Source organism: Prinia subflava, chromosome Z (assembly GCF_021018805.1).
Source record: "Prinia subflava isolate CZ2003 ecotype Zambia chromosome Z, Cam_Psub_1.2, whole genome shotgun sequence".
NCBI lineage: Eukaryota > Metazoa > Chordata > Aves > Passeriformes > Cisticolidae > Prinia > Prinia subflava.
Window position 1 is genome coordinate 53,815,699 of NC_086283.1, and position 20,680 is coordinate 53,836,378.

The 20,680-nt window shown below is 39.2% G+C and overlaps 1 protein-coding gene across 1 annotated transcript in view; it reads right to left on the reverse strand.

Annotated features, from left to right (window-relative positions):
- Positions 1 to 1,515: 1,515 nt before the first annotated feature.
- The window catches only part of SHC3 (SHC adaptor protein 3), an 86,664-nt gene continuing 67,499 nt past the window's right edge, over positions 1,516 to 20,680 (reverse strand). Inside the window, exons 6-13 of the mRNA XM_063423221.1 lie at positions 19,384 to 19,437; positions 14,783 to 14,834; positions 10,734 to 10,860; positions 9,531 to 9,684; positions 8,461 to 8,557; positions 7,398 to 7,592; positions 4,982 to 5,277; positions 1,516 to 1,750 (exon numbers count right to left, since the gene is read on the reverse strand). Of these exons, the coding sequence (XP_063279291.1) occupies positions 1,622 to 1,750; positions 4,982 to 5,277; positions 7,398 to 7,592; positions 8,461 to 8,557; positions 9,531 to 9,684; positions 10,734 to 10,860; positions 14,783 to 14,834; positions 19,384 to 19,437 (1,104 nt within the window). The 3' untranslated portion in view covers positions 1,516 to 1,621. The remainder of the gene's footprint in view (positions 1,751 to 4,981; positions 5,278 to 7,397; positions 7,593 to 8,460; positions 8,558 to 9,530; positions 9,685 to 10,733; positions 10,861 to 14,782; positions 14,835 to 19,383; positions 19,438 to 20,680) is intronic.

Consider the following 20,680-nt stretch of genomic DNA (forward strand, 5'->3'; position numbering starts at 1 on the left):
TTCAGTTTTGAGACTACTCAAAGTCAAACTTTCAAGTTGCAACTTCACCATATTTAAAAGCAGAAGGTACAAGAAAGTTATTTCAGAATTTGAACATGATAGGCTTGCCTAAATATATTCTAAGTGAATTCTTCAGTCAGTTTGATTATGGTTTGACAAATTTTTAAACTTAGCAACTTCTCAGAACCAAATGTAACTTTAAGTATACTGCAGGGTAGGCAGGTACTTAACCCAGACTTACCCTGCTGAGTTTTTATGAATCAAATCTGAAGATTTGATTTGAGAGACTGGTGCTAGAGAAGACCTCGGATTGCTGAAGGCTAAATCTTTACTCTGGCACAGGCATTGAATTTACAGGAACTGTGTCTATTGAATTTGACTCATAATAAGATTCATAGAATGGGAAAATAACTTTATATAATGTTTAAATGTGAACAGTACAAACATCCCTTAAAGCATTTCCCCGTACCAAAAGTCAAAGGCATTTCTGCCAGAAATGTGTCTTTATTTATGTGTATTTTTTAAAGTCTATACTTAGAGAAAAACAGTACATTTCCAATATCTATCACTTGCTGAAGGCCAAAATGAAGTTTTGCTTTGGCAAGTAAATGCAAGTGACATCGTTTGCAAAACTGACCACTGAGTTCAGATAGTTTTCACTGCTTATAAGAAGAAAAGATTTTTCAGATATGTCTTTGAACAGTCATGTACATCTTGTATTAGGCCTATTAAACACAAGTTATTTGAACTTGTCTAATCAGTATGCAACATCTCATTTGAGACTCTTAGTTCAAGGACACCTAGATCTTCACCATAAGCAGAGAACTACTTATAACCTTAGCACTGAAATTAATAAATTGAAGTTACAGTACACAGTTACAATATCATTAGAAAAATTAGAGCACACACCTCATACACATAGAGATCACACCAAATCATTGCTAAAGTAAGATACAAATGTTTTGAATAGCATCATATAAGAATTCAAACTTGACGTCAGAAAGATAAAATTCTTTTGATATCAGTAACACTGAATAATGCTTTTAAAAAACATTTTATGCTAAACTTCTGAGTTGGAATACTAGTTACTGAATTCAGATTTCTTCCATGGTTAACTAGCATAATCCATCTGTGATCCCCATAGTTGTGCTTCTTAGGCAAAATCAGAAATAAGAGTTGTAATATTAAATTTCTCAACAAATTGAGACTGCTGAATTCTATTTTTTATCTGAACAATCACACTTATCATTTTTCTTTTGGTAAAAACACATGGCACAGAAGATTGTTTTATACTGTCAACAGACTGACTTGAAAAATATAAATATATAACTATTTTTATATATAATGTGTATATACACTATCAACATTCACATTAGAGAATCTGAATAATTTTGTTGAAATTACTTTTAAGAAAGCCTTTTGCTGTGATTTCATGTCACACTGTCATGAAGCATTAAAAATGTTCAAGAGTACCATATGAAATGGGGCTTCTTAAACTTAAATAAAACATACTTGTGAAATGTATGTGAATTTTTTTTTTTAATGTACATTTTTTTTTCAGATCTGCAATTTCTACCAATTACAGCTCGCAAGTTACAATAACTAAATGAGTTATCTGGAGTCAGTGTTTTCTTTCAGCAGGCTGTTGCAGGCAGAGTTCACTTACTGAAGAAACTATAGGCAAATTATTCTCAAGGTGATAGTTGATGAGATGACTTATGCTGTCAAAGACACGATCTTTTGTACGAACCTTCAAAAAAAAGGATGCAAGAAGATAGATTAAAGAGTAAGGTACTTTTCTCTTTAACTTCACACTAAAATTGTCTAAGAATAAAATGATAAAAACATATCTTAGAAATTGATACTTCTTCCACCAAAATTGGTGGAAATTTGGCACTTAATACAGTGTGGCTTCTGTTTTCTCTCTACTCTCCCTATTTTCAACAAATAGATATTTTGCATGAATCCCATGGACCAGCCTACTCTTATTACTCTTTCTGAATAAGTCTGCTTGAAAACCTCTGTTTGTGATTTTCTTTCACTGTAAGCCAGATTTTTAGACCAATTTTTCTTCTTCAAAGGTCCACCTACTTCTTTGAAGTGTTTGCACCTTTCTAATTAGAAAGAGCCATCATGCCAGATATGCCAGAAACCAGATTCTTTGTGCACCTCAGCATTTTTTGTACTTTTCTTAAGATCTTCTTCTTCCATTACTCAAAAATTCCGTTCCTAGAAACAGATCAAGGCACTGTAAGTGCTTAGCTTGGGTTTGCCCTATGCTGCCCAATATATCCTGTGCCATTGGAACTGAAACACTTCAGGGCAGGAAAAATAATTTTTCTAGCCTATATACCAGCCCTCTGTAGCAGCATCCTGCTGGTATACAATATTCCATCTGAGATAGGAGAAAACTGGTATTGCAGGAGAAAACAGTCAAAATTGTCAGCAGCCAAAAACTAATCATACAAAGCAATCTTTAATTCTTTAGCCACATGCTCACAAAACATTTCCTTCCTCTGTTTCAAATGAGTAAGGCATACAGCTGCTACAGGCAGAGCATGGATCCACCTCAAGCAAACATCATGTTGCACTAAAACTTTTATTGGGATGGCTCTACAGTGCCTCAAGCAAACGCCTGTGAGCACTGTTCTGAGTAAGGAATGTCATCTGCTCTCCTTGAACTATTCTCAGGAAGAGAGAACAACTTGCGTTAAAACATTCAGAAGTCCTCTTATGCTGTGGTGGACACCTCTCCTGAAATAATTCAGTTTCAACCTTAAATTCTGTAAAATTTGCTAGAGCTTAACACAGCATGTCACAGGGTAAAAACAAAAAACACCAAAAACACCAAAAACAAAACAAAACAAAACAAAAACAAAACCAAAAACAAACAACAACAACAAAAAAAAAAAACAAAACAAAAACAAAACAACAAAACAAAACAAACAAAAAACCCAAAACAAAACCAAAAAAAACCCCACACAACACCACAAAACAAACAAACAAACAAAAAAACCAAAAAAACCCAAAAAAACAAGGAAGTAAATATGGCATATGATGCTTTCTGGTCAGTCTACATGTAGTTATGACACTGAAGGAAACCAAAAGGCTCTCCCAATTTCTGAAACATTCTGCTTTGAAGTGTCACTTTCTCTAAAGTAAAACGATATTCTCAAAATGAAAAGGTATCTTTAAAAAAGAACTTTACTTGTCTGTATTCTGACATATTCTTACCATAAGTTAGACACTCTACCATCACCAGAGATCTAACTCTAAATCTAGAAAAATCCTGCAGTCTTCCACTTTAAGCATCCATTATCTGAACAAGAGATCTCTTTTTCTTTTTTTTTACATTTTTGTTAGCTGGATGAAAGCAGAAGCAACTGGACAGTTAACTCTGCTCTGAGAACACACCCTTAAGACCTGTTACGTGTCACTGGGTGCTGTATGCAAAATTAATTTTCAGACAATGTTTGTATGAGTCAGTCTTCAAGAACAATCCCGCCGAGACCATGTGGGATGAAACCCCAGCCACTGGCACACTGCGGCGGCTGGCTACACACCGGCATTTTATTGATGACCCTCCACTTTGACAAGTTGCAAATAGGGCTGCTCAGAAGCTGTGTCAGGATCCCACAAATCGTACAGACAGCACAGCTGTCTGTAACTAAGTACAGTTGCAGAAAATCATTGTTCTGGAACAGTGCCTTCTGAGCAAGGCAGCTCGGAGCCATTTGGGCCACGACGATACAAGCAGGCTGAGGGATGGGATTAGGTGCAGATAACAAGCAGGTCCCAAACCAAGGAGGTCAGCAAAGTAGAGATGCACTAGAGGCACTGCAGCAAAGGTGGGGGGGGCTCTCCAACCTGTATAGGAAGAAAATGCCCTGGAAGTCAGCACAGGACCTGAGTATTCATGCCAGTTAGCACTGCAGCAAAGCTCCCAGTGGGACACATCATTCCTGCACTTGCCACATCACACAGCAGTGTTTCCTTTGCAGTAGCCTGTAACAGTTGTTTGTGGGCTGATGTGGAAAAGATAATTAGGCTACCTTGTTGTCACGAAACTGTTGACAAATTTTAGCAAAGAGAGGCTGCCCCTCAAAAGGTGTAGAGCCACTCCCCAGGGCTGGTATATCCATCAAACCCAGGACTAGGCTGGCACCTCAAAAGTGCAAAACCATTCTTTGACTGGCCTCATGTGGCAAAGGTAATTAATTGCAAAAAGTACCATGGACGCTCCTCTCTACTGCAATACAGACTCTTCAGGCCTGACACAATTCACAGCTTTCTCATCTCAGATGCCAACAGGACAACTCCTTTATGGGAGTTTCTCACTTACTTTGGGCTGGTTATCTACAGTTGTCTTTTACAGAGGAAAAGGAGTTGCCTACTTGCAGCTACCAGGAGCCAAGGATAAAATTCATGACAATGATTTTAATCTCTCTGAAGAGTTTATGCCTCCACAGAAGCAGGACAGGACAGCGACAGAGAACTAGAGCTCCCTTATCCCTTCTATCCTCCTGTAGGGAAGGTGCCTTCATCAGCTGAGGGAATCTTTGTGCAGTTAAGAGATGGAACAGGTTTACTCCAATTCTCTCCTGGGCATACATGCAGGAAAACACAGAGGGCCTGGTCCATATCTCAGGTGACAGATGCCAAGTGGAAGTCACCAGCGTGCAGGCTAGCCAAACCTCCTTTCTTTAGCAAGAATACCGACATTTGACCAAGACTGCACAGCACTGGTCAAAGTGTGAACTTGCTTGGGAATCAGGTCCCTAAGGCTCCCTGCAATGTGCAGCAATCATGTGCTAAGTCTTCTGCTAGGCATCAGGAAGAGAATTTGGGATGTGATGGCACATCAGAGACATGAGGTGTTGCTTATGATAAGATGTGAATAAGCTGTAAAAAAGACTAAAGGCATTTAGAGAAAATTAGTAGAGTCAAAAACTTCATCTATTAGTGAGGAGTCAGTGCTTACAGTTCCTTCTGGGTCCACCAAAAGAAGATGCTTGGCTTGTCCTTTGTGCATGCCTGTCAGCACATAGGAGCCAGGATTTGTGGTACTCTTCCTCACAAGGAAATCTCCACATTTCTTTAATAGCTGTTCTGCTTCTTTCCTGCTCATCTCTCCTTGGTACCATGGCTCTGTACTCAGCTCTTCCACTTCAGTCTGGACAGCTGCTCTGGATAGAGGAGGACTGGTGCATCCCATGGAGGTGGATTTCTTCAACATAGCCTCAGATATCTGATTCTTGAGAGCATCTTCAAATGGTTCTGGTTATGGAAAAAGAAACAAGAGCAGGGCCATTCAGAAGTAGATCATGTAGCAAAAAACGTGGTATTCTGGAAATTTGAAACAGGATTTCTTTTACATTACAGCTACTTCTCTTCATGAAAAAATGAGGGAAGATACTAATAGATTTACTGATTTATATATTAAGACTGAGAAGTGTAATGTGTCTAAAATCCATGTTATGCACAGAACAATACTGATAAAAATCAGACTGAACCTTGGCAAGATCTTTTGAAAGGTGCTGGTTTATTTCAGTAGTGGCTATTGTCAGCAGCTGTATTTATATGATCTGGTACCAGGCAAATCTCTCCTTCAGTCTTTCTAGGTATGTCAGACAGTTTAATTTCAAATAAATTGCATAATAGGGGTACCTAATGTCATTATACTCATATCTGGTCTCTGTTCAAAGAACTTATTAATTTAAAAATTATCCATTACTGAGTCTCCAGCCCAAGGCTACGTCTAGTAGGGAATATTCAACCTCACCACTCAGCCTACTCCTAGCCTCCATCTAGGAAGAGAACATAAACAGACACGGGTTAACACATTTAACATCATTTGCCTAGCTAAAATCAGCCTTGGGTAAGCATCTTTTAAACCTCAGCTAAGTCCTGAACTCAGTGCAATTGTAGAGTTGAGTGGAAAGAAGCTTCATTATGGACCCCAACAGCCTTACAGAAACAGCAAATATGTCATAGGGTGCTTTGCTAGATGCTAGATGCTGACCTCTTGGAGGCTATTTGCTCTTGCAAGACCTTCATCTGGCCCACCAGTACATACCAAAAAGAAATGTTGCTCTGTGCCCCTAGGCTTACAAAAGGACATTGGGAGAGTGGCAGAGTGAAGAGATATACCAGCTTTACATAGATTGTTCAGATGCGAGGAGTACAAAGCCCTGTTTGCATGGGGCCACAGAGAGGCTAGTTTAGGTCAAAGAAATAGGAAAAATATTGTGCTGGCACAGCTTATTGATACCTCAGCCAGTTATTAAACATAGTTTATGAATATCTTCACTATACCACAGTCTGCATGAAGTCCAACATATGTTTAGCTTGACAAACCACTAACTTAGGGCTAATTGGCACATTTTCTAATACTACTTTTCTCTGATGTTCCAGTGGCTGATAAGAGTTAGCATCCCTGATTTCAAACAGCAGATATTTCTCATTTCAAATCTATATTCATAGATAGATACTCTCCCAACTTTCTTCCCTGCTCCTTTCTTTCAACTGAACATCACACTAAGCTGTGGATATAGAGCCATATCTCAGCAAAAACATGCCAGGAAAATGTTTTGGTTTTTTCCTGTACTAAGATAGCAGAAATGCAGATGCTTTATATTACAAGTAATTTGTAGGTACACACCCCTTTGTCCATTGCCTTCTATGTGAACTGAATAAAATAGAGCATAGATAAGCAATTTATTTGAGGTAGGAAGAGTAAAAAATCTCGAAGAAATTTTTTTGTGCATCTAATGTTTTCATTATTTCTTCACTTTATCTATCTTCTCAAGGCTGAAAACAGTGTGTATTAGTAACACAAATACCAACTATGGCTGATGCTTAAACTGTGGTTTTTCAGCTATGGTGATGATTCTGATTTAGGAAAGGCTGCCTTTGAAGTTGGAACAGATTGGACAGTAGGCCTACCCAGAGTAAGTGATAATTCAGTACTTTAATTTCCATGCTATATTCCTTGTGGCACAAAACTTTTCACATATGCATTGACTTCCTTGTAACATACTCACAGGACAGGCTGAAGACAATTCTCCACCCATCCACATCTTCACCCTCCCTCACTTTCCTGTGTGGCAAGCTTCCACATAAATTTTTCTTCTGACATAATTGCCTGTGATGTTAAGGATAACATGGACTGCAACTAACCTTAACTCAGATATTATACAGACTAGCTCCAAGTCTTCAGCCACTCTTATTTTAGTTCAGTCCAATATGAAACCACAATAGACACTAAAATTCACCATAATTACACCAGGAAGACTAAATTTGTAAAATTAAAAAAATATATATTTTTTAATAGAGAGCTAATGCATAAACATGTTTGGTCGCTTGTTAGAAAGGAAATGAATAGGAAGGGAACTCACTCATGTCAAACAGATCCTTTCCTGGGCTGGTTGCTTCATCATCCTCTGCTGTTCCACTGAAGGTACTTTCAGCATCTGCCTGAAGTGCCAATAGATCTTCTCTATTTATATGCTGGGTATTTACATATATTGGCAGCTCCGGTGTTGGTGCTACTTCTGATTTCTCTTCTGACATACTACAAATATCCAGAGAGCCTAAAAAATTCAAGACTTGTTTTGTTTTGTTTTTTTACTCGACAGAGCAGTGTTGACCAATTATCATCACACCACATCACCACAGATTTAAAACTTCCTGGACAGGGAGATGTAAAGTCAATATTGCAATAGTAGAAAAAGTGTTGATTAATAGATTCAGATCTGTGTTCCAATAAGGGTATGGTGGGGGCTATTTCCCAGGAGGAAAGGAAATCTTTGTAAATAAATATTGCAAATTTCAAAAATTATATTCTGTTGGGGAGTCATTAGAGGAGGAGAAGGTATAAAATCCTCAGATGTGTGCAGATTAACAATAGAGAATATATTCTGGCATTTGAACAAAAGTATCTCCAGAAACACAGTAAAGTTATCACATAAAGCTTGGTGAAATTTTACATGCGTTTTGAAATTACTTGAAATTCAAAAACAAATGGAACATTCTGCTATATTCACTATTTGTTGAGTAGAGAGCATTGGTTCATATTATGAATTAAACTTCTTACTTTAGGCTTTTGGTTTGAGAATTCTATTTTGCATACCCCAGTGGGTCAGATTTTCACAACAGATCATGCAGCAGACCCTTAAATATCATGAGGGTTTAAGATAAAGAAAAGCTGAAAGTCTGGGTAATTCTATTTATGAACTGCTCTGCAGAAGAAAATATTTCATGAAGGTGTGCATTTAATAATTTATCCAGAGGTAATTAATAAATGCTTTTCACTAGCATCAAGTAAACTACAACTCAGAGAAAGGGAACCTATCAACCAAGATCAGTTCATTTCCTGAAGACTTTGAGGCATCAGGCTTTCACATGCTTTGACCTTCAAGACCATCTGTACTATATACAGCTGAAAGTAGCAAAACTCACCTTGTTTAACAGGCCAGTGATGCCAATCTTCATTGAGTTTTTCTCCTAAGTGATGGCTCTGATAATAAATTTGCTCTCCTCCCACTCCTGATGCAGACTAGAATGGACAGATGTGCAAGGAAATTTTCAATTGTCTTTAAAATTCTCAGACACATTACAAGTGACTCTGCCAGTTTCCTTGGATTTATTTTGTGTACCCTCACTCTTCCTTTCCAATCAGTCATAATGTTAGAATATATATATCCCAAATACATTTCTGTAAGAGTAAGATATTACCAGTGTCCTTCATGTGTTCTTCCCTGCCTCCTGCTTTTAGTGACCCTCATGACACCAAATGATGCATTATTTCTTTAATCTGTATTCACATAGCAAGTCTTGACAACCTGTTACTGGGAAAAGTGTTCCACAGAAATACACATGGGACCAGAAGACTGCCCCAGCACTCTCCACAGCATGAGCTGAAAGTTCACATCCTCACCAGAGGATGCATTTGAGCACTGAGGGGAGGATGTTGGCTACTGACAGGACCCTCTGGATTTAGCAGAATTGTGCTGAATCTGAAAACACCTCTTAAAGGGCTACATTGATACTGCAGTCCAACTTTTGACAGGAGTGCTGGTAGAAATATTCAAGCTGACCTAAGTTCAACATGAGGTGGAAAACCTGCCTAGGAACCTGGCTGAATACTAATTGCTGCCAAGTCACTAACATGATGAACCGTTAGTAATTATAGCACTAGATTTTTTAAATGATTCTGCATTATATCTTTCTCAGTTAATGTGCACTATTTGATACTCTCTGAAGCAGATATGGTCTCTGCAGATGTAGCAGCCCCCAGTGGATTTCTGTTCCTCGAACCAGGAACCTTTTAATATCATGAGGATTTCACCTTCTTTAATTTGTTCTGAACCTGCCTAATGTGTTGCCCCCTCGATCTGCAATGGCTATTCAGATACTGGCCCACAGGAACGGCTGTGAGTTATACCAGTCCCAAGGTATCCTTCATAAAACCATGTCTTTTAAAAATTTTGGATCAATCAGCAGGAGAGTAGAAATGAAATTATATTGACCTCAGCTGTGTCTGCAGCAGTGGGAAGCCTTGTTTTGAGCCTGGCATCAAAGAATCCGCCAGGGGGAGGTATTTTATTTGGGATGTTGTTGTAATAGTGATGTTCTGTTGCCTCGTTGTCTTCCTCCGTCCATGGGTCCTCAAAACTCTGCATCCTGTAAGGAAGAGAGTGCTTTATTTTCCCTCTTGCTTGTAAAGCATGTACAAATACTTTCAGCTGGTTAAGGCTGCCTGTCAGGGGATCACTACTGTATATTGTGTGGAGACTTCAGCTACCACTGCAAGTTAGGAAGCAATGATGCAGCAGATCTTCTCTGTTTAGACAAACTGACATAAACCTCCTTTGCAATGGACCAAATTATCTATGCTGAGTAGAGTATGTTTAAACTTGGCTTTAAAGACCATTATAAACTGCATTATCAAACAACTTTATCTAACCTTAAAATAGCACTTGAAATATTATGACTTGATTTACTGACCAGGCTCTAAATCTTTGTCTTTAATGATGACTGCTCCATCACCAGTGTAATTCTGCAAGAACTTCACAAAGTCAAGAGATATAAGTCGAGTACAGCACGCTTCCAGATTAGAATAGTAGCATTTTATGTTCCCTATATACCCTTTTTCATTCTGATATAAGAGATTACAGAGGGTGCCAGTTCACTAGGGTTTCCAGTAATGTTAGTAAGCACATAGCAATCCATGTCTCTAAAGAAAACAGAATGCTATATCCCAGTCTTTCAAACATATACAACAGACAGAGTTTGTATCCTCCAGATATCAGTGCAGTCAAACCTCCCTGCAATACAGCATATTCCTAGAAACATCATCCTAATATGAGAAATACTGAAACATCATTAGTCATTTTGGAAGCCCAGCACTCTGACCTACTCCATCTAAACTGACACAGCTGCTGTGACAGTAATGAGGAAATGCCACAAATAACAACCATTCTTGGCCATCCAACTCTGCCTACTAACTACAGCACAAAACACATGATCATTGTGAAATCCATACTTAGCCCATTCTTTTAAATGGATTGTACTTCTTTCATATTCGTTAGGTAAACACTGTTTCACTGATACAGCAGAAATATTTTTAAATTATTCAAGTCCTGTCTGTCTCCAGCAACATTGCTCACACTTTATCAAGTAAATTGAAAGCTAAAGAAAGTCCTTTAGCTGTCTTCTGCAATTGTACTCACCTATCAGGAAAAGCAGGTGTCTTAGAGGGGCATTGCAAGTACTGCTTAAATCGAAGCTCAAATGCTTGCCCTATGGTGCTGATGACATCCTGGGCTAGGCCATCGCAGCATTCCAGTATATGACAAGCTAAATGAAAAAGATTGACACATGCAAATCACTCTTTTTGTCATGGTGGGATGCAATGACCTATGATAAAACACCTACATGCCAAGCTTAGTTGCCCTGTTAGTGATGTGCATTTCAATGAAACCCAATTTTGATACAGGGAATTTCAGTCAATCAAACTGTTTAAAGGTTACATAAAATTGCACTGATATGTAACTGCAATAGACAAGGTCACAAATCTGTTCCACAATTTTAACAAGTCCACAAACAGAAAAAACCCCATAAAATTACACTTGTTATTACCTGAATGCAATAGATTATATAAGAATTCTAAGTGTTAAATTGAAATTACAGAAACAATAATAGATGATAATAACAAAAAAAGTTTTATTTTCCTCAGTTTAATTACTTCATTTTATGTCTAATCACCTCAAGTTCACAAGCTGCTCTCTTTTCCCTCATTACAGTTTGAGGGAGGAGCAGTATTCACAGATACTTTCTAGATAATGAGCCCTGATCTTATTCCAGGAATACAGAGGTTGGCACCTTTTCCTGCTTGTTTGCATGGACACACACCCAGCAAACTGTGGGGCTGCTGAGGAGTGTAGAGCCAGCCACCTGATTAACTCTAGAACTTCCCCATGTGCAACCTCTCTGAACCCACTGTGATAGAGGCAGTAAAGGGGAGGCTAGCAACACAAGCTCTCTTCCTATAGAAGACCTAGAAACCTTCACCAGCTATCTAAGCAGTCAAATCTGTCCTGGTTTTAAATCAGAGAATGGCTTGGAAGTCTCATCATATATGAAAACACATAGAGGTGAACTTGTGAAGAGCTCACTCGACATTGCAGGAGCACAGATGGGTACAAAGAGGTGGAAGCTAAGATCTCAATGAACAACATCTCTGTAATATCCAGAGAAACCCAGGTGAGTTAATTTTCCATGCTCAGAGTTGGACAAACATATTGCCTACTAGCTATAGCCTGGATTGGATTTCAAACTGGTTCTTTTCCAAGTCCTGCCACAGGAAAGTGCATTCTTGTTCAAAGTTACTGATTTTTTCACCCCTGACTGCTTTAATAAGCTGAATATAAACTCTTCAGCTGGAAAACTGCATTTCAGTACATGCCCAGTGTCCAACTCACTGGAACCAAGTGCATTGGATATCAGTGTCCCACAAATAAGGGTTGGTCATGACATTTAACTGAAGTAATACAGGAATACTAAGTAGATTTAATATGACTTTTTCAGAAGCTGAAATATTGGATAGACTTCTGAAGAGGCCAGAATAAAGGGCCAAGAACCTGCAGTTGGACAAGTATGGAATGTCTGCTGTCTCTTCCTCAGCAGCAGCAGCAACAGCACCTCATTCAGCACGAGATGGCACCAGTCACTGTGCCAAACAGGTACCGTGGATTTCTCTTCTCACTGTAGAGCATCTTCTGTGCCAACCAGCAAGCTGAAATGCCTTGTCCAGGGAAAATGCCCCTAGCTGCATGTCAAAAGTGGATTCAGCATACAAAAACAGTGTGTCCATGTGTCCAAAGACAGAGGCAGACATCCCTGACTAGCAGTAAGGTATTTGCTTTTTTGCGCCCTGTGCAACACTGCTATTGGCATCAAACAATCAGCCCCCATGGAAGGTGCATATTTATCTCTGAAAACGTGGACCAAAACTAGTTAGGCCAAACAAAGCTAAAATGTTTGCACTCTATAACAAGAGTGTGAATTTAAAGAGGTAACATTGCACACTGCTAAACCTTTCTGGAGCTAAAATGAAGCATGACTCATTAAGTAGTTTCAGTAGGTGACATAATGAGTAACCTGTTTCCTTGGATACGTGAATGGACTTTCAGCAGGTAGGAGATATGCTTCTTGTAAAAAGATGAGAAGGTTTGGCTCACACAGAGATGATTTCTTGTGAATGTTACAGCAGAAAATAGACAGCCTTTAGCTTGCTAGATCCAGAATGCAAAGCATGAAAACAGCTTTTCCATACTTGGGAAGAAATTAGTCTAATATGCAAGCTATACTACAGTATTGGTAGGGTAGTGTCAGTAACAGCAGAAGCAACATTTTTGCTAGATATAGATGTAAAGACAAATTCCCTTTTAAAGTGATTTGCAGACAATAGAAAGAATGACAGAACGGCAAGTGGCGGTGAAAGGGGGCGAATCAGGTCCCTTGGTAAATTAGACCCTTTAGAAGAATGTGCTTTAATACAGGTGACATACAAAGTCACTGATCTGCAAACCATTAATGTATACGCACATGTGGGGAAAGCACCCATAGGAAAGTCATAATCCTGAAGGCTTAAAGATCACAGTGTAAAAGAGTTTCCCCGTGAGTTAACAGTGCTTCACTGCAGCAAAAAGGGCTTAGGAGGAACCTGCCGACAAAGAGGACAAAAGCAAGAAAAAACAGGAAGGTACATTCTCTGCTGTAGTGGCAGCCCCTGTTATGCAGATATCATATACCTTTTTAAAACAGCTACAGGAAAATGAAGGAAGGAGGTACAGAAATCATCTGAAGGACAGGGGATGTGCACTGCAGCTGGAATGCTTGACCTGAATACACCAAAGAAAGATGACAATATCAGCTGGTCAGATGACTCCTCAATCTAGGATAGCCTATCTCAACAAGGAACAGTCACAGGAAGCTAAGGATAAACACATTCAATGTAAGATAGTACAGGAAGAACATAGTGCAGAAGGAACATAGTGTATAAAATCCACTCATATGGGGATAGAAAACAGAGCACAGGGCTCCTCCAAACCCTACAGAGCAAATATCTGGCCTACAATGCTAGTCCCTACATTGATTGAGATCTCTCAGACCAACTAAATCAGTCTTGGATTTAGCAGAAGGGTACTGCTAAAGTTGGTTGGGCTGGAGAGCAGCTCTGCACCATGCATTCCACAGTCTGACACTGGAGCCTCCTTGACAGGGGACACATGATGCTGTAACGTAACAAGTATTGCAAAGAACTGGACCACTCCCTACCTCCCATTCCCTTTAAGATTTCTAGATATTTCGCTTATGTTCAGCATATCAGTATGCTTAGTACAGGTATTATTTATGAGCTAATATTCTCAAGTCTGAACATCTCTGCACATAGACACAGCAGACCCTTCAGGTACCATTAAAGACGACCACATATGGAAGCTACTGGATTAGTTGAGCTCATGGTAAGGTGGGCAGCTGAGTTTGGGTTGGAGTTAAAAGTTAAAAGTTAAAATTCTGCAGAAATCTTGTTGAAAGTGCTTAATGTCATTTTTTTTTTGTAGCCAGTCTGTTCTTCTCTCTCTATGATCTATGAATAGTAAATAGGCTGTCAGGTACATTACCAAAGACTTTGTATGTTGCATTAAGACCTAGTGAACACAATCAAGCAGGTTCCTGTCCCTGAATGATTGCTCCTAAAGCAATACAATCTTGAATAAAACTTCACTGAGAAAGAGAATTACATCAAGCTGGCTCACAAGCTAGCTATTTGATAAAGAATCTGATTCTGCCAGGAAGAGTTAGGCATGTACTGGGAAGCTCTAACAGATTCAGCTGCCTCATCAGATGACTTAATCAGAAGATTGCTTAGCTCTTGCACAGTGATTGGGTGTAGGTAAGGCTTGGCTGTTGCCTAGAAGCTCACATAGCCAAGTAAGGCGAGTGTTTGATTTAAGACATGAAGAGAATCAAAGTGATATTTGGGTATGAACTAGTGGCAAAACCTATTTATTCCAAGTTTGAGAAACAAACTGCTGCTTCTTATTGCTACACAATCTTTCCATGGCTCTCTCAAAAGCAATCCTTTGGTTGGGCTACATTCTACATTTATATTTTTCAGAGGGGGAAGTGGGGGATGGGAGTGGAATCTGACCTAAACTATGAATAATTAGTGTTTCTCAAAGGAAAAACAGACATCAAAAATATATTTCCAACTTACCTCTACGATTAACAGGATCCTTAGCTACATATGCAATGTAGTCTGAAGTATCCTGTCAAAAAATTAGGATATCTACAATGAATGCAAACCTATATTTGCAATGATTACAGCAAAAGATCACAGTCCACAGTATGTATAGTCCTGTGGGCAGAGCCCAAATGACATATTTTGCTTTTCAGTTGCACACTACTTAAACCCCATATAAAAGTTTATGGGTTTTGGTACTAATTTTACCACTTTACTTTTTACAGAATGTGATCTAATCCAGCAGAATTTTAACATCTCTTCCATCAGTTAAACAAACTCAGTAGGCTTTGGCTCAGGCCTCATTTAGGAGGGAATAGAATTACAAGTCCTTATCTTCAAACTGCCCAGAGATTTTAGTTCATAACATGAATAATCATCTGGTTCTGTGGCAGAAAGAGTGGGAGTAACAGCGCTGCTCCGCAGAAATAGTGAGCAATGGCATTTATTCATGTGTGACAAGCAGGTGTTTACTTTACTGACTGCAGTACCATATGGCACAGAGGTGCTCAGCCCCTGCTGGGCTCTGACGAGCAGTATCCCTGGACACCCTCCCCAGCCTGCTCCCTACCACACCTGTTGCCACATGCTTGGTGGATTTTCTGGCAAGAACACACAAACATCTTCTTGAGGGATATTTTTTCTTCCTCTCATCACCCCTATGCTCTCAAGTACAAGTGGTGCAGACTTCTATCATTATACAGATGAAACAAAATGGTCTGGGTTTCTGGGAAACGCCCAGGCCTGCTGATATATCTGGAAAATGCCATATTGCCTTGATGCAATCAGGAAGTCCTGGTTAGATCTGGCATTTCATGACGTGCCTGGTTAGTCAGGCATAGCTAAACCCAGGGGATTACAGGATACATTACAACTAGCTGTGTAAATCTACCCAAAGCCTTTTCAGGTGACCGATCCAAGATCATTGCCAATGACACCGAGATCTAATGTCTTAATAAACATCAATCTTGATCTGAAAGACAGACTTCTTCAGCACAGCCTTTTCTAGTTCAAGCACACACCACCACCATCAGCCACCGAAAACAAACCACTATACTGAATGCCTATACCATTTCCTTCCTAAGGAGAGAGCAAGGGAAACAATGAAGTACAGCCATAGGTTCTGGTGAAAGATGTGTAACCATGTCACTTAAGGCATTGTTGGAAGGCACTAGACACAGCAGCAGTGAGGATGGTCTGTTAAAAAAGAATAGCCCTACCATTTTGTCTTGTAATTTCTTCCACATCCTGTGGCACAGTGCCTGGAGAGTGACTACAGCGGAAATTAGGATGCATATCAACAAGTACAAAGGGGAAAAAAAAGGTGACTATGTCTGTAGTAGTAAATAATATGGAGACCTTGCCTCACTCTACTGGTTTCTCACCATGACCTGAAACCATTTCAGCATGCCCTGAAAATCTCTGAGGAACCAGCACAGGCTTGGCATTGATCCCAAGAGACCACTGCGAGGGAAGGGAGTGAATGGGTGGGTGCAAATTGCACTGTGTTGTTTATTCTAGGGCCAGAAAGACTAGAAAATAGGCCACAGATCAATATATTTACTACTTCAGGCATAGCTAATTGTCACTGTTGCCATGCTGAAATGACTACACGGACACTTGGAACTTTGTAAAGCTCAGAGCAGGGGTCAAAAAGCCCTGATTTGTTTATTTCATTTCATTATATACTTGTAGAAAGGTGACTGTGGATTGGAAGGTGGAATTCCCACCTCTCAACCCCATTGGTCAAAAGGACTGTCAATCAACACGCTTGTCTCATCAAGACGCATGCAAAACAATGACAGCGTTTACAAAAAAATCTTTTGTTTGCGTGAAGAGAGCGTGAGAAGTGAAAACTTCTAATTTAATATGAAAGCCCAGAAAACTAGAAAAACTCACAGTGACAGCTAATGGATACATTTATGCCTGGGTAAACCATAGATCTATCTCATAGCTAGTGTGGGTGTGACAGTCTGAAAACACCTACCCCTTATTTCATTTAAAGCTCTGAGATTCAAGCTGACTATGACAAATCATTAAGGACCTAAGGTGGGCACATTTCAGTGTGGCTAAGTTAGAAGACTCCCATCCAAAAACTATACAGGGATTGGCAGGCGCAGCAAAGAGATCCTTGACATTCAAGAACTGAAAACAAGTATGAATGAGCTATAATTTTCAGCCTAAAGACATTACATTGTGGTGTTAAAATTTGGAGGTATTGCTGAAACTGAAAAACTGCTGCCTCAGGGACCTCTGAGAGACCTGCTTTATTAGACTTTATGAGATCCTCCACTCCAAAATTTCAGCAGATATCTCCAAAAACAGATGTCTTGTCTGGCAGCCTGGAAACAACTACCTGAAATTGCTGTGGAGCAAAATGATTTGGTGTATCATGGGAGGAGCTGAAGAGAACTAAAGCAGATTGAGAACACAGTCTTGGAAGTGAAATAAAAATGGTTCTGAAATGGTGTAAAAGGACTTGGTAGGGGGATTGTTAAGCTCCCTTATACTGACACAGGCAGAAATTGACTCAATTGCAAAGGGAAATATTGCAAAAGTAAATATGGTATTCAAGCCTTTCTCCAGGACTGTGGAACACTTCTCCAGGGATTATATTTTGAATAATATAATTGATGGTAAGTGAGGGGGAGGAAGATTGTAAAGCTAATTGCTGTCACAAATGGAAGGCAGATATCCAGAGCAGAAAGGTTGATGGGGTAGAGAAGTGAGAGTAGTCTCACCTCCTAATAAACCAAACTCCAACATAACTTCAAAATAAGGGAATCATTCCCTGAAGAAACATGGGCACAGATCTAGCTTCCTAGGTCACTATGGCCTTTCTCTAACCAATTCAAAACTCATATAAGGAGATAAATTTGTGGTCTAGAGCCCAGCTGTGATTAGGAGATGCAGTCTGGTGGTGGCAGTTCTCTACCAAGTGGAAATCATTAAGGGCTGATGAAAGTTATGTCTAGATGGCTCTCTGATGAGTAAATAAAGCTGTGACCTAAATCGCATCCTTGTATTTTGTCATCTTCTACGTGCACCCAGGACAAAGGAACTAGCTGCTTTTTGCACAAGCCTTTGATTTAAAGTTGTTCCTCACTAGACCAGAGATAAGCTTGTAGAGAAACATTATCCATACCTACTTTCTTCCTCCCAACACCAGAATGAATTCATGCAGTAGCCTTATTGAGAACACAAATTCATAATTTCACTGTGCGTTGTAGGCTCCCTTGCACCATGCAATTTTATTTCTCTGGTAGCTCACTGACTCAGTAGTGAGATTTTTATCTCTCTAAAACATTTGGAAGAGCTTGTTTACTCCAAATCCAGAACTCTACTGCTGTTCCTCTCCTCTTTCCTGGTAAATCATTTCATCAGTGGGCAGTGTGAAATGGTGTTTCCAGGACCTAGCATTTGGGATGGCAGATGGGCAGCAAAGAATCCTCTTACGGAGGCAGGGAACTGTGCTAATCACTCCTCTGCCCACTTCAGGAATTGTTCATTTACAGCATCCATTGCAATCTGTTGTGTTTCAAAGCTGCTGTTGATCCATTTTTTGTTCCCCAAATTATTGTGATATTGTGTCCTTTTCCCTTCTGTAATTGTACTGAGCTCAGCAAAGCTATACTAAGACTGAAATTTGTCTTTATGTTTTCTGACAAAAGCAAAATGAACAGGGAAAGCACCAAGCATCTCCACTTTAACAGAGTTGAACTGAGAGAATTAACTCACAAAGCAGGCTAGAAATTGCCTTACCTATAGTACATGACTGATACATGACAGGTAATCACACGATGGAGAAAAAGGTACTCATTCAATTAATCTAAGTTTAAAAGCTTTCAAACCTCTAAGGTAAGAGGTGAGCACTGTCACGAATTGATATTTTTTCTCCTTGCTTCCTGAGTGACAAATACTTTTCAAGCCCATTTATTAATACACCTTTGGATGAACAGCTTATAAAAATAAGGAAAAGCACAATAAGCTGGAATCTGCCCTTTGATCTAAATGAATAAAATTTGTAGGTGTATCTAAAAGCCTTGCAAATCAGGCGAGAAAAATCTGTGCTTTTCTTGAAAGCCTGTCTTCAAGCTGCATGACTGCAGCAAATATACCTACAGGCAGAATTTAGCACAGTCTTCTCAGTGCACACTGACAGTTGAGAGGAATAAAAAGCATTAGTATAAATACTGTAAATACTATAAATATAGCTGCAACATATTCTATTACTGTAAAAAGTGCAAGATAAAAAACAGGATAAAAATCCACACAATGCCCATATGGCTATTCTACATTAATCTGAAAAACAAAGCCCTGCTTATCAGTTACTATATGAATGCTTACAACCCTTTGATGCTTTTTGTTTCAGTCATTCAAAGGGGAGGATCTATGAACACTTGTCAACCACTCCCCTCAAAGAGAGCTTGATGGCAACGATCAAGAAAAATTTGTGAAAGGAGAAACAGGAGCTATTGTGGTTATATTTTTCTTTTAGTAAGATATGCATTAAATTTAACCACACTGCCCTCACAAAGCTCTATCCATGTGGGAGAAGGCTTCAGAGAAATGCTTACCGGATCACCTCCAGAGGCAAAGGAGATAGATTGCATATGGTGATTTGCTATGATCTGTATGGATCAGAAAGAACAAGTGTGAATCAGACGGGTTTCTTACCGTTTGCAATTTCGATTTCTTTTTTGCTTGTATGCTGGTGAAAATCCAAAATCAAGAGAAAAATTACCTACAAGGACTTCAAAGAGTAGCATGGTAATATAAACAAACTTAAGGATGAATGTATCTATTCTGGTGTTCTTTAAAATGTGTCAGCACACTGCAAGATTGCTAAATGTTCTCAGAACTGCAGTAAATCATACAGACCTGTCGGAGAGTCTCTTTGAAGAAATTTTAATCTGCTAAAATTCACTTTCTTTATTACAGATAATGATGAATGAAACAAAAGGTCCTATTCATCAAACCGTTTTTCTGCTGATGCCACTCTGGTGAAATCAATGAAACCATGCCAACCTGTACACGAGCTAAGATTCCCAACATTGCATCCAACACCTACTGTGTCACTTTATGTTTCAAACATCAACATGTTTACAATATGCAAACAGAATTTTGAATCTAGCTGCAGTGTAGCATTGTGGACAAATTCACAGGCACACTCCAGGGAATTTGAAATTCAAATTGCTTATGTACAATTTGAACTAATATGATATTTCTCTGGGAAGAGACAATTTGTCCTGAACCTCTAATAAAAGCAGAACGTCTCTGCTTTTCTGAGAATTAACTTACAAAATCTTTTAATAATAAAATCATGTCACAACCAAGAAAGAAATGGTCATTTGAAAGATTTTTTCACTTTATATTTGAGTCACAGAAGCCATGTCAAGGAATTCATCTGGGATGGGACAGGCCCCTGTTTAGTGCCTCAGAGCATCTGACAATGGAATTAGGGTCTTGATTCTTCACTTTGGAGAGGGAACCACATACCACTTTGGAGGGAAAACCATTCTGGAAAAAACAAAATAGGCTAGAAAAATATCCTCTGTGCTGTTTCCTCTAACCTGCTTCTTAAAGACCTGAACTATCAACTACCTTGGAAAGAAAAATGCCTGACAGGACTTTCTTTGGATCTTACTGCTTCACTAAGTCAGAGAGAGGTGACTACTATTTGTAGTGTTTCTTTTATGTAAAGAGCACTTCATTTTCAATAGCCCTGCTTGTCCCACAGCAGCCTCCAAAGATGTGGTGAGTTTTTAAGTGTACACTGGTGAATCAGTGTTCTGTTACTCAGTCATGAGGATTTCCTTCTCTTTTTCCCCTTAAAGAACTAACAATAGAACATATAGAACATAGAACACATAT